We start from the raw sequence: 13,484 nt of genomic DNA on the forward strand, positions 1-13,484 counted from the left end.
TTTTTGGTTTTTCTCCGGTACCGGGAACCGAACTCACGACGTTGCACTTGCCAGGCAGGCGCTTTTGCCGCTGAGCTAAATCCCCAGCCCCTCAGAAGATATTTTTGACTGTTCCCCCCACTGGGTTAGGCACTGAAGTGATTAAGGTCCCACCTCCCAGATACCTATTAACTGGTACTGTTCTAGCTATTAGTAAGAAACTATGTTGAACCAGATAAAGGTGCGCATGCTTATAATCCCAGCACTCGGAAGCTGAGGCAGGAGGATTGCTGTGAGTTCGAGGCCAGTGTGGGCTACATAGTGAGGTCAAGGCCAGCCTGGACTACATGGCAAGAGCCTGTCTCAAAAAACAAAACAAAACAAACCGAAGAAACTACACTGAGCAAAACAAAGATCCCTATGTTTGTGGGGCTTACACTATAGCAGATGGAGACAGATGTGTCACAGTGAATATGATGTATAAATGAATTGTCTAGTGTAATATAAGGTGATGATGGAATGGGATAAAGAAAGTGGAGTGAGCAAGGGGGAGAGTGGTAGGTGATGTCGGAAAGGTCACACAGGGCCTTGTGGACCAAGTTGGAAGGACTGCAGCTTTGTCTGGATGAGACCTAAGTCATGGGATGATTTTTTTGTTTGTTTGTTTTTTGAGACAGTCTCGCTATGTAGTTCAGGCAGGCCTTAAACTCACTATGTGGCCCAGGCTGGCTTTGAACTCCTGGTGACCCTCCTGCCTCAGCCTCCCGAGTGCTGGGATTACACTGTGCACCATCACGAGTACAGGGTACTATGAAAGTGATAGCAGGGAGTTTGTTTTAGACAGGGTAGTCAGGAAAGACCTCACTGAGACAGTGACCCAAAGGATGAAAGGGAGTGAGTGTGAGTGTGAGGGTCCAGGGGAAAGGAAGTCCTAAGGCCCTTACGTCAGACTGTGCCTAGCACCCTGAGGTGGCCAGTTTGGCTGAAACTAACTCGGCAGGTGGGGGGGGGGCGGTAGGAGTAAGCAGGGTTTTCAACAGGTAGGATCTTATGGTCAGAGTGAAGACTTCTGCTTTTAGTGTCAGTGCGATGGAGGCCTCCGTGAACGTCTGAGCACGGAGGGTCATGGGCTAATTTAGGGTCTAAGAGAATTCTTCTGAATGCTGTGAGTCGACAATAGAAATGGGGTGGACACCTGGGAACAGGTCTGGGAAGACAAGGTGAGAAGTGGAAAGACTAGGGCACATCTTGATGGGTATTTTGATTAGGCATGGGATGCTTGAGTACATTTTCTGTCCTTCCCATCCTGGCTAACCCTATGCTGGAAACTGGCTCGACCCACCTTCCCTTGCCGTTTCTCTCCGTCGCCCCCACCCCCACCCCGAGTTGGGGGGAAATCTCATTTTTTTTAGGAGGAAGGGGAATTGAACCCAGGATCTTCTCATTGAGCTACATCCCCAGCCCTTAAATTTTTTATTTTTATTTTTTATTTTTTGAGACAGGGTCTCGCTATGCAGTTCAGGCTGGCCTTGAACTCACTTTGTAGCCTAGGCTGGCCTCAAATTCACAACGATCCTCCTGCCTCAGCCTCCCGAGTGCTGGGATTACAGGCGTGTGCCACCACGCCCGGCTCTTTTTTTGTTTTTTATTTTTTGAAACAGAGTCTCGCTAAATCGTCAAGTTGCCCAGGCTGGGCTGAATTTTCAATTCTCCAGCCTCAGCCTTCAGAAGTGCTGGGATTGCAGGTGGGTGCCACCAAGCCCTGGTCCAGCCACTTTTCTTTTAAGGCTCTGGAAGAAGCTACAAAGGCTTTCCAAGACTCTCCACCCCAACCCTTTTTCTGCTTTGAAATTCCACACCACCGCTGTCACCCCATGGCTTGGCGACAGGTGGCAAATGTGCCACCTCTCTGGCTTGGAGGAGCTCCTCTGACCTTCAAGACAGCCTTTTACCTTCACCGTCTATTGGCCATACCACCTATTGGTTTATCAGTCACTTCTAAGACCCACCTCCTCTTTCCTTCTTCGGCTCCTGTGCTTCGATGAAGTCTCCACTGTGCGAGTCCCGCAGCTGTTGTCTCCTTTCACTCCTTGCCCACTTCCCTCCCTTTGCCTTCATCTAAACTGCACTTCTCTCCCCTCCCCATTGGCTCCTTATTCTGCCCATCTTGAGGCACCGCTCTTCTGCCCTCCACTCGTTGGCTAGTTTCTCGATTTTACCACGTAGCTTTGGCTTTCCATTGGTTCCCTCAAACTTTGACCCTTACTCGTCCAGCAAACGTCCTAGTACACATCCACTCCTGATTCTTATTGGTTCACTGACCCGCCGATTTCCTTTTAAGTACCCTAGTTGGTCGCACCGCTCGCCCATCACTCACCAGATTACATCTGATTGGAGAAGGAGGTGGGCGCGCCCTGTGGGCCGTAGCCTTGCTGCCCATAGTCGCCCTGGGGCCCATAGCCACCGCCACCGCCGCCGACTGGCTGCCCATAGTCGGGCTGGTAGCCGCCCTGGGGCCCGTAGGAGTCCTGGGGACCATACCCGCCGGGGCCCTGCCCGTAGCCCGCATCGCCGTAGGCGTCCCCGGGTGCCGGTTGCTTCTCGGGGGCGCCAGGAGGTGCACGCAGGAATGGGGCGGCCCAGCCTGTCTCCTTGAATACGAACCATAGATTGCCGACCCAGAGCACAAGGTTCAGGAAGCCGAACACCTGCAGGGAGACAAGGCCCGGCTATGGTCCCCAGCCCATTGCCTTGATGGCCCCAGGGGCCATCAAGGCCGCAGATACGAGCAGGAATGGGCATGTAGGGCATGACTCTGTGGGCTGCGTCCCAGAGTGTGCACCTCAGTGTGCAGAAAATCACCTTCGGGGTGCATGTCAGAATTCAGATTCCTGGGGGTGTTGAGGTGTATCGGTATTACATGCACAAGTATTTATATATTTGCACATGTATAAAACATAGTAAACTGAAATTTGTAATGTGTCCTAGAATATAAACACACATTTGTATTAAATATATAACAGATGCATGTATACATATGTATATACAGACATAAATGCACATGTATAAAATATTAAATATATAGTATATTGATATAAATGGCACTTTATAAAATAGTTTGAAAACACAAAACACTTTACCTTTTACTCTAGGTCACACGGTCTTCTAGGCACTTTAGGTTTTTTTTTTGAGACAGGGTCTCACTATGCAGTTCAGGCTGGCCGTGAGCTCACTTTGTAGCCCAGGCTGGTCTCAAACTCGAAATGATCCTCCTCCCTCAGCCTCGTGAGAGGCACTTTAGATGCTATTAGTTCACTTAAAATTCCATTTGGAGGAAGTAATATCCCATTTTACTTTTATTATTATTATTATTATTATGGTGGCTTTTGATAGGGGATCTCCCTGTGTAGTTCAGGCTGGCCTCAAATTCCCTGTGTAGCTCAGACTGTCACAGTGCTCCTTCTGCCTAAGCCTCTGGAGTGCTGGGACTAACAGGCATGTGTCACTATGCCTTTATTTTATTTATTTATTTATTTATTTATTGTCTTTTTGAGACAGGGTCTCACTATGCAGTTCAGGCTGGCCTTGAGCTCACTTTGTAGACAGGCTGGTCTCGAACTCATAGTGATCTTGCTGCCTCAGCCTCCCGAGTGCTGGGATTACAGGTGTGCGCCATCACGCCCAGCTATTGTGTTTTTAATTAAAACTAATTTTTGTGGTATTGGAGATTGAACCCAGGGCCTTGTACACAATAGGTAAACATTGTACCACTGAGTTACATCCCAGCCCTATTTCTTTTTGGATAATCTTGCTAAATTCCCCAGGCTGGCCTCTAACTTTCTGTCCTCCTGCCTCTGCCTCTCAAATAGTTTGGACTACTGGCATGAACTACCATTTTATTTTATTTTATTTTTATTATTTATTTATTTTCACATTACTCATGCTGGCCTTGAACTTTGGGCTCAAGCAATGCTCCTTTCTCTGCCTTCTGAGTAGCTGGGACTATAGGCACAAAGCCCCACTTTACTTCTGATACTTTTTTTTTTTTTCTGAGACAGGGTCTCGCTGGGTAGTCCAGGCTGGCCTCATACTCATGGTGATCCTCTTGTTTCAGCCTCCCCAGTGCTGGGATTACAGGTGTGTGCCACCACACCTGGCCCCACTGATACTTCTGTTTTTTTTTTTTTTTTTTTTTTAGTAGTGCTAGGGATTGAACCCAGGTGAGCTTTGCCTCTGAGCTACATTCTCAGGACATTTTTGTTTTTAATTTTGACACAGGGTCTCACTAAGTTTCACAGGCTGCCCTCAAACTTACAATCCTCCTTCCTCAGCCTTCCAGGTAGCTGGGGTTACAAGCATGTTCCACAGCATTTAATTGGTATCTCCATTATAAAGCTGAGGAAGGCTGCATGGTGGTGCATGCCTGTACTCCCAGCACTCGAGAGGTTGAGGCAAGAGGATCACCATAAGTTTGAGGCTAGCCAGGGCTACACAGGAAGTTCAAGGCCAGCCTGGACTACATAGCAAGATCCTGTCTCAAACAAACAAACAAACAAAACTAAAGCTGAGGAAACTGAGGCCTAGACAGGCTAAGTTGTCCAAAGTCTCACAGCCAGAAAGTGACAGAAAAGAGTTGTAATCTTAGCATCTGTAACACTTGTATAAGATTTACCTGTGCCAGGCCCTTTTCTAAGCACTTTGTATGTTATTAGTTCACTAAATACTCTACTTTCGAGTCAGACCTATTACAAGTCTTCAGTTTACGAGCTCAAATTGAACCCTGAGAAGCTATGTGTCTAGCTTGAAGTCAAAGAGCTTCCAAGAGGCAGAGCTAAGATTTGAGCTCACACAGTGTGACTCCACCCAGTAGGGGGCGTACAAGTAGGGGAACTTCACTTTTCAAATTTTGAGGTCCTAAGAAGATACTGAGTTGTGGGACATTCTATTTGACTAGGATGGGTCCAGGATGTAGGTCTTCCAAACTTAACCTGGACAGAAAGGTCTCCTATTCCCCTCTTGGGGCCAGTATGTGGTATCACAGTGGTTACAATTGCTACCTCATCTTTCAACATTCTGTTTGCACACTTCCTTCCGGGAGCCCCCTAGGACGTCCCCCGGGTGCCCTCCCATTCTCTCTCCACCGTTCCCCACTACTGACTGTGAGTTTCCCAGCCTCCCTCTTCCAGCCAGCTGAGCCAGCTTCCCAGAGCTTACCACAGAGGTGTTGAGCCCTGAGGTCACAGGGTCCCTCAGCTCCTTGCATGTGTTCCCTGTCTGGTGGCAGACAGCCATCGCCTTGATAATGTTCTCTGGGTCCGTGGCCATCTTCACATCGGACAGCCCCTTGGCCCAGGCGGAGGAGCTAACTAGCCACATGAAGGCGAATACTGCGGTGGCCAGAAAGTCCTGAGGTGGCAGGGGTGAGGAAGATGGCACTGTGAGTGGGCTGCCTCGTGCTGGGCCCTGGGGCCTCCTCTGAGCACAGGCTTCTTGGGAGGGAGGTCCCCCAGAAGTGGCCCATGTCTGTCCCCTACCTCTTCAGGTCTGCAGCCTACAGCATTTTCACCTGAAGGTAGCCCTCCCAGCCTGAGCTTGTGAGCATATGTGACAGAGGCTGTGGGAGTGTGATTGCGATGTGTGGGTGCGGGTGTTGCAGGAGGAACTAGTGGGTTGTTTCCGAATCTGTGGCAGGCGGTGTGTCTTTCTGCTTTCACCTGCATGTGGGAATTTGCGTCATTTTATGCTTGGGATGAGGGTGTGTGAGTACAGCAGTGTAGGAATCAGTGTCTGTGTGGCAGGATGACACGCATGACTGTCACAGTGAACCTCTTTGTGCTCCTTCCTTTGATCTAGACTGTGTGGTTGTAAGAGTTGGCGGGTTCACAGGTGTGGGACTGTCTGGGATTCTGTGTAGGCTGTATGTCCCTGATACTCTATGAGTCTGTGTGCCTGGCGTCTGGTGTAGACTCACAGAGACAGCAGCAGCACCAGCATGTGGGGCTTTTACAAGGGCTGCTTGTCTGTGGGCTTGTCTGTGAGTTAGTGTGGCCTGTGAGCCAGATGAGCTATGTCCCTGGGGCCCGTGTCCCCCAGTCCCTGCATGCAATTGGCTGTGGGGACTCACCAGCATGGGCCCTTTGTTGTTTTCTCGGTACTTGTTCTGCAGGAAGATGTAGGTAGCCAGAGCCCCCATGGAATAGAGGAAGGCAAACACAGCCACGGTGACGAAGAATTCAGCTGATGAGGAGTAGTCCCCCACTAGGAAGACCTTGGTGGTGCGCCCTCGGCAGTTGGGTGCATCAAAGTACACTTGGTGCAGCCTGCAGACAGAGAGGATGGCAGGTGTGGCCCAGCCCTTAAGAACACTCCTCATTTGTCTGCTCTGACATGGGTCTGTCCCCCAGACTCTGACAGGGTCCCAAGAAGAGGGGGAAGCAGCCATTCACAGAGCACCTGTGATATACCCAAGTCACACTGCACTGGTTGTTCAAAGCATCCTGGTGGGATAAGTGTTACTCATGTTCTACTCCAACCCAGGCACTCTTCTTTGTTTTTTTTTCAGGCTGTGCTTGAACTTGCTATGTAGCCCAGGCTGAGCTCAAACTTGTGATTCTCCTGCCTCAGCCTCCCAAATGCTAGGACTCTAGGCACATACCCCACCCAACTGACACCCAGATACATCTTGCCTCTTGGTTATTCCTAGCAGATGCCCGGCATTCTTCTATCCCGGGATCTTTACACTGGCAGTTCCCCTTGCCAGGAATGCTCTTCCCTTTGATATTCTTATGGCTTCCTCCCCCACCTCCAGTTCTGCTCAGCTGTCATTGTCTCAGTGAGGCCTTCCTGGATCTCAGTATTTACTGTGTCCTTAGTCCCCTTCCTTGCTCCATTTTTTCGGGAGCAGGGATCTCCAGGTGACATCCGGGTTTTATAATCTTGATTTCTGCTGTAACCACAAGAGGGCAGGGCTTTTCCCACTGTTTTGTTCCCTGCTGTATCCCCAGGGCCTGGCAACGGTGCTGCGAGCAGTGTTTACTGAATGAGATTTAGGAGGTGGAAACAGGTTCAGAGGAGTGCATTAACTTGCCTAAAGTCACACACCCGGCAAGGGAATGACAAAGTTGAGGTTTGAATCCTGTTTCTCCCCTATATTATGTTGATACTTCTCCCCCTCCCACTTCTAGTCCTTGAGAGAAGGAAAAAACAAAACCAAAAGCAAAGCATATGCAGAGCAGAGGAAAACCCAGGGGCTACAAAGCAGGAAGACAGACTGACAGGAAGGAGGGCAGAAGGGGTCATGAAACGGGATGTAAATATGTAAGGGAAGAGGCAGCCCGGGACAGTGTCCTGGGACTAAGGCCTTTCCTGCGGTGTGATGAAGGGAAGGGTTGTGGAGGGAAATGTGTGTGAGGAAAAGGACTGGAGGAGGGCCCAGACTCAGGCCTCAGACTTGGGGGCAGGATTTTGAGAGTGGGCAAATGGTGACGGTGCTCTTGTGTCAAAGAGGTCCTAAGGGAAAGGGCTTACACTTATTTGCCTCCTACTAAGCACTTTACATAATTGCCTCATTTAATGACACCCCTCTCTTCAAGTGGGCACTCTTATACCCATTTTATGGATGAGCAAGTAGAAACTTAGCAAAATTAAGCTACTTGTCCAAGGCTGTATGAGCAGTTGAATCTGGATTTGAGTTTCTGTTTCTGGTGGGTTGGCTTTGGAGAGAGGGTGTCTAAAGGGGGAAGGAGGGGTCCTTAGGAGGCATCAGGGCAGCGTGGGAGGGTTGTTCAGCAGCACTCAACACAAAGTCTGTTTTTTGGGAGACTTTGGGTTAAGGCAGATCATTAGACCCCTGATCCTAGCTGTGGGAGGCATGGAAGAATCAAGAAGGGATCTTGTGGGTTCCTCTGCGACCTTGTGGGCTCCCAAAGAGCTGGGACTAAGCCCTTGCTGCCAACTAGCCCTCCTTCCCCAAACCTTTCTCCCTGGCTTCCGAGGGCCAATGGCTTCCTGGTTGTCTACTTCTCCCAAGCCACCCATTTCTGACGCCTTCTCTTCTTTCTGTTGTCGCTCAGGGCCTGTGCTGGGCTTTCCTCCACTTTCATTTTCCCCCTCCCCACTGAGCGATCTCTTGGGCCTACATTTACCCTTAGCACTCCAAAATCCCTTGTTTCCAGTTCAGTGCTTGACATCGTCCCTGAGTTCCTAAAACTGATTTCTAATTCACTTGTCTATTTATTGATTGATTGATTAGTGCTGGGGGTTGTTTCCAGAGTCCTGCACATGCTAGGCAAGTACTCTGCCACTCATTTACACCCCCAACCCTTTTGTTGTTCTATTTTGAGACAGGGTCTTGCTTAAATTGCCCAGGCTGGGCTTGAACTTGCAATCCTCCAGCCTCACCCTCCTGAGTACCTGGGATTATCTATCTATCTATAGATATATAGATATAGATATAGATATATTATATATAGTGCTACCAAGAACAGCCCAGTTTTTACTTTTTTTTTTTTGGTACTGGGGAATTGAACTCAGGACCTTGCACTTGCCAGGCAGGCGCGAGTCAGGCAGGCACTGTGCCGCTGGGCTACATCCCCATCTTTTATTTATTTAACCAACACTTATGGAACAGTTTTTCTGTGCCAAGCACTGCATAAAGCACTTTACAAATACTAATTCATTTAAGACTCACCACAATCCTGTGGGGTGGGCATTATCATTACTCCTTTTACAGATGAAGGCTCAGAGTGGTTAGGTGACTTGGCTAAGTAGTGGAAGAGCCTCAAGTGAGAGGGTGTCTGTGGGTCTGTCTCCCTACTCCTCAGCAGCTTGTGCTCACACCGATGCAGCTAGCACCCAGGTCAGTGCCTGCGCACGGTGTGAGCTCAGTAAGTGTCAGGATTGGTGAACGGGGTTTCGTCATCCCCTATATCTAAACGGCACCCTGTCATCCTTCTTTATCAGAAAACCCTTTCCTGTTTCTTTTTTTTTTTTGTTACTGGGAATCGAACTCAGGACCTTGTGCTTGCTAGGCTGGCGCTTGTGCCACTGAGATATATCCTCAGCCCTCTATCAGAAAACCCTGCACAATGATTCCCATCTAGAAGAATTTCTCTCCATCTGCAGCTATCTTCTTTATTTGTTATTATAAAGGCTCTGCAGGGGTAGGGAGCTTGGTCTGTTTTAGTTACTGTTATGTCCCCATATGAACAGTATCTGGCAAATGATAGGTTTTTTAAAAAAATGGGCATAGAATGAGTGAATGAATGAGGATTAAGTAATAAATAATATCAACTAACATTGAATATCTATTGCATTAAAGTTTATATATATATATATACATATACACACATATATATATATATATATATATGGTGTGTGTGTGTGGTGTGCAGTGCTGGGGGTGGAACCCAGGGCTTTGTGGATGTCAGGCAGTGCTATATCACTGAGCTACATCCCCAGCCCTGTCTTTTACTTTTTTTGTCCCCATGGTGCCATCTTCCTTTTTTTTGAGACAAGGTCTTGTATTGCAGGCTGGCCTTAAACTCACTTATGTAGCCCAGGCTGGCCTCAAACTCACAGTAATCCTCCTGACTCAGCCTCCTGAGTGCTGGGATTACAGGCATGCACCACCACTTCCAGCTACTTCTGAATCTTGTTTACTGTCTGTTTCCTACCCTTTCCCTTCACTAGAACAGAGCCAGAAGGCAACAGCCTGTGTCCGTCTTGCTCACCACATGGATACCATGGATATCACCCAGATATCCAGAGCAGTGCCCGGTACATAGCAGGTGCTCAGTGCATGGGCAGTGATCCCAGTGCTTGTGGCCTCTTGGGGTGGGGGCTGGGCAAGGGCCACTGGGAAGGAGGGACACTGGTCAGTCCCACCCCCCACCCTGCTCAGGTCTGTGGGCATCCTAGGGAGGGGGCACACCTGAAGGGGTACTCAAATTCGACCTCAATGCTGAGGTCACTCTCGGTCTTGTTGGCACACTCCACGCTCAGCCGGAGCTCCCCGTCGTAGCTGCCGCATGTGGCAAAGGCGAAGATGGCAAAGACCTTGGGTAGCAAGGATGGGGATGGTCAAGAGAGGCTGTGTGCATGTGTGAGGGTGGTGCCCTCCTCTGGACAGATCGGGGCCCAGCACAGGCAGCAGCAGATGGAGAAGTCCCAGTCCCCACCCCCACCCCCTAATCAGGGCTCATCGGGTCCAAGCACAAGCTGATTATAGGGGTGTGGCTGAGTCTTCCCTTCCTCTCCATGTGCTCTCTCTCTCTCTACCTCTCCATGCTCTAGCCTCCCGCCCCCATCTCTCGCTCATCTCTGTTGTTTTCACTGGGTCTCTAGTTCTCTCAGTATCTCTTTCTGTGTCTTCATCTTTCTCAGATGTCTCGGTCTCTGATTCTCTCTCTCCCTCTGCCCTCACATCTCTGGGTGTCTCTTTTTTCTCTGTCTCTCTCGATGTCGGTATCTTTCTGTTCACGGACTGTTTGTCTGCGTCTCTGCTGTCTCTTATGCAGTCTCCGTGTGGTGCTCGCTGTCTCCTTTGTGCTTCTCTTTCCTCAAGTGTTGGTTTTTCCTTTTCTCCCCCCCCCGCATTTCCTGCTTTTCTCCCTGTGTCTGTTCCCCTTTAGATCTCTTTCCCTGTCTCCTTTCTCTTCTCTCATCTTTTTTTTCCCCCTCAGTATTTCCAACTTTTTCTCCATCAGTTCCTGTCTCTCATTCCCTCTCCCTCACTGTCTCTCGGTCTCTAGCTTTGCATCTCTTCCCCAGTAATCGGCTTCAGGCTCCACCTCCCCCCGCTTCCCTCACTTCAAGAGAGGTGGTAGAACATCACATTCTGTCACTTCACAACGGGGGTACACTCAGCCCTACGTGATGTCAACAGCCATCCGTTCTCTGGCCTCAGACCCCTGGGACCTCTCCCTGGAGCCCCATTCCCTCCTCCTCCACCCCTCCTCTGCTTCTGCTCCCCAACCCACTCCCTCCCTCTCTCCCTGCACTGCCCCGGTGACCCAGACCACACTCACCCACTGCAGCACCTTCACGAAGCCAAGGGGCTCCTTGACCACCCGGAACTGACCCCCAGCCACCAGCTGAGGAGAGAAACAGTGGGGAGGGGGTGGGGTTGTGGGGTACAGAGAGGGAAGTGAGGGGCAAGACTGCCAGGTGGTGACCCCTGGGGATGGGGCATGTGACCTCTGGAAGAGAGTGACATCTGGAGAGGGAGTGAAGGAAAAGTGACACCTGGGGGAAGATGTGAGCACCAGGGTCTCTGGGAGAAGACCCCTGGGTCCAGGAGTGGTGGAGAGGTGGGGTGATGTGAGTCAGACGGCAGAGGAGGTCAGGGGTGAGGAAGGTGAGGATGGGGTTCGGACTGGTTAGGGGAGGAAGCTCTGAAAGCCTTAAAGGTGAACTAGAGAGGGAAAGAGGTTGCGTGCGGAGGGGAGAAAGGAGTTGGGGTTCACTGAGGTGGGGGAAGGGTCTCACGCGGTGAAGGTGAGTCAGAACAAGGCAGCAGGCAGGGTGGCTAGGATGGGGGAGGGGGCTGCAGCGGGAAAGGTGAGTCGGATGATGGAGGGGGTCCGAGGGAATGGGAATGGGGACGAGTTGGTACTCGTTAGGGAGGGGGACGAGGTTCCGAGGTGATGAAGATTGAGATGGCGGAGAGGGTCTGGACTAAGGTGGGGAGAGCTGGGACATGGCTTCACTGGATGAGTTGAGGGAGAGAAGCCTGGGGGTTTCGGAGAGGCAATATCTGATGGTCTCCCTAGGGTCCCCTCTGGGGGAAGGGGTGGTCATCTACTGGGGTGCAGTTTCTGGGAGGGGCTGGTGCCAGCCCTCCCCCACCCCACCCCCACACCTTCTGTCGCTCTATTTCCTAGCTCATCTTGCAGCCCCCCAGTGTTTCTTTCACTCTCCTCTCCCTTGTCCCCTCCCTTCCCCCCAGCCCTGAGACCCCTCTGCTCCCCTCGAGGTCGCCAGTAATGATCGGGGCTTCTGGCAGCCCCCGCTGCGGCAGTGAGGACAGCCCTCGCTGCGGCAAAGAGCGCGCCGCTTCTTTTCACCAGCTCCCCCGTCCTCCCCTCGCCTGCCGCAGACCCCCAGCGCCAGCACCAGGGACCGGGTCTCTGCTGCTAAGGACCCTAGGTACCCCCTCTGAGTCTGGGGGTCTGGAAGCCGCAGGCTCTGTCCGCGGTGCTGGAGCGCGTACCTGATTCACCACGTCCATGTCTGCCAGCAGCAGCAGCATCAGCAATGCAGGGGGCGGAAGGTGCCTGCTAGCAAGGGCGGGCGCGGGGCGCGGCGGGGGCGGTGCGCGATCGTCGGAACAGCCCAGGCGGCGGCAGCCCCGCCCCTCGCGCCCCCGCCGAGCGCGCCGCGCGCGCTTGCGCACAAGAGGCCGTTCCCGGTCTCATCCGCCGCCATTCCAGCCTAGACCCCGGAGGCTGGAGCAGGTTCTGAGAGTGTAGTTGTGTGAAAACATAGGTAGAGTTCTAGGGGAGAGAAGGACTGCTCGGTCCTATAGTATGACATTTTACCAACGTCTTTTTTGAGTTTGCTAAATATGTTCCGTTTAATCTCTGTGTATTAAGGACTATTAGCCCTGTTTTTACAGAGGAAAATGAGTCCCCAGAGAGGTTAAGTGACTTGCACAAGGTCGTGCAGCTGGTAATTGGCAGTGCTCAGCTTCTCTGCAGCTTAAACATGGTTCAAGGTCTTGAGAGTTCCTTTTTGAAAGTCTGCATTTTAAGTACATCCAAACAACAACAACAACGCTTCCCTCCAGCTATCTCCTTGTCAGTCAAATTCTTCCCTGAGCCAGCTCTACGCATCTAGTTACTCCTCAGCCCTCTCTAAATTGGAACCCCCCCCCCCCGCCCCCGCCGCCGTGCTAGGCCTAGCAAGGTCAATGGTGACTGCCATGTTGCAAAATCCAATGGATAAAATACAGTTGGGGCTTAGGGTGTGCAATGTTACACTAAGAGAAATGTATATAAAAATTATTAAAATAGTGATAATCTATCAGTACATCATCTTACACATCTGAGAAAGAAACCTGGTAACAGTGGCTGCCTCCGGAGGAAAAGGAGCCTCTTCAGTTGATAGCCCTTTGTATCTTGAATTTTGAAATATCTGATTGTATACATATTTTGAAACACACAAACCACAGAAATATTTCTTAGATACCTTCCAGTTGTGGCCTTATCAAAGGAAGCAGTGCACAGGAGGGGTTAAGAACTTGGGTTTTGGCATTCAGTTGTTTGAATTTGAATCCCATCTCTAATATTTGTTCTTCTTTGACCTTAGACTTGTAAGATGGTTTAAAATGGTATGTGTAGGGCTGTGGTACTGATTAAACAAGATACTCATGCAATGCATCTAGCACAGGGCCTCCAAAATAGTTCATTTTGTCTCCTTCACTTCACTGCAATCCACTCACTTCTCACCATCTCATCTGTCACCTCCCCTGGGTAAGGCGACCATCATTTCTGCCAATTTTAGCA

At 50.5% G+C, this 13,484-nt stretch overlaps 1 protein-coding gene across 1 annotated transcript in view; it reads right to left on the bottom strand.

Moving 5' to 3' along the window:
* Positions 1–12,315, bottom strand: part of Syp (synaptophysin) — a 14,286-nt gene extending 1,971 nt beyond the window's left edge. Inside the window, exons 1-6 of the mRNA XM_005411331.2 lie at positions 12,191–12,315; positions 11,007–11,072; positions 9,911–10,035; positions 6,104–6,299; positions 5,194–5,385; positions 2,357–2,687 (exon numbers count right to left, since the gene is read on the bottom strand). Of these exons, the coding sequence (XP_005411388.1) occupies positions 2,361–2,687; positions 5,194–5,385; positions 6,104–6,299; positions 9,911–10,035; positions 11,007–11,072; positions 12,191–12,229 (945 nt within the window). The 5' untranslated portion in view covers positions 12,230–12,315 and the 3' untranslated portion in view covers positions 2,357–2,360. The remainder of the gene's footprint in view (positions 1–2,356; positions 2,688–5,193; positions 5,386–6,103; positions 6,300–9,910; positions 10,036–11,006; positions 11,073–12,190) is intronic.
* Positions 12,316–13,484: the final 1,169 nt, after the last annotated feature.

Source organism: Chinchilla lanigera, unplaced genomic scaffold (assembly GCF_000276665.1).
Source record: "Chinchilla lanigera isolate Chin_1 unplaced genomic scaffold, ChiLan1.0 scaffold00142, whole genome shotgun sequence".
Lineage (NCBI taxonomy): Eukaryota > Metazoa > Chordata > Mammalia > Rodentia > Chinchillidae > Chinchilla > Chinchilla lanigera.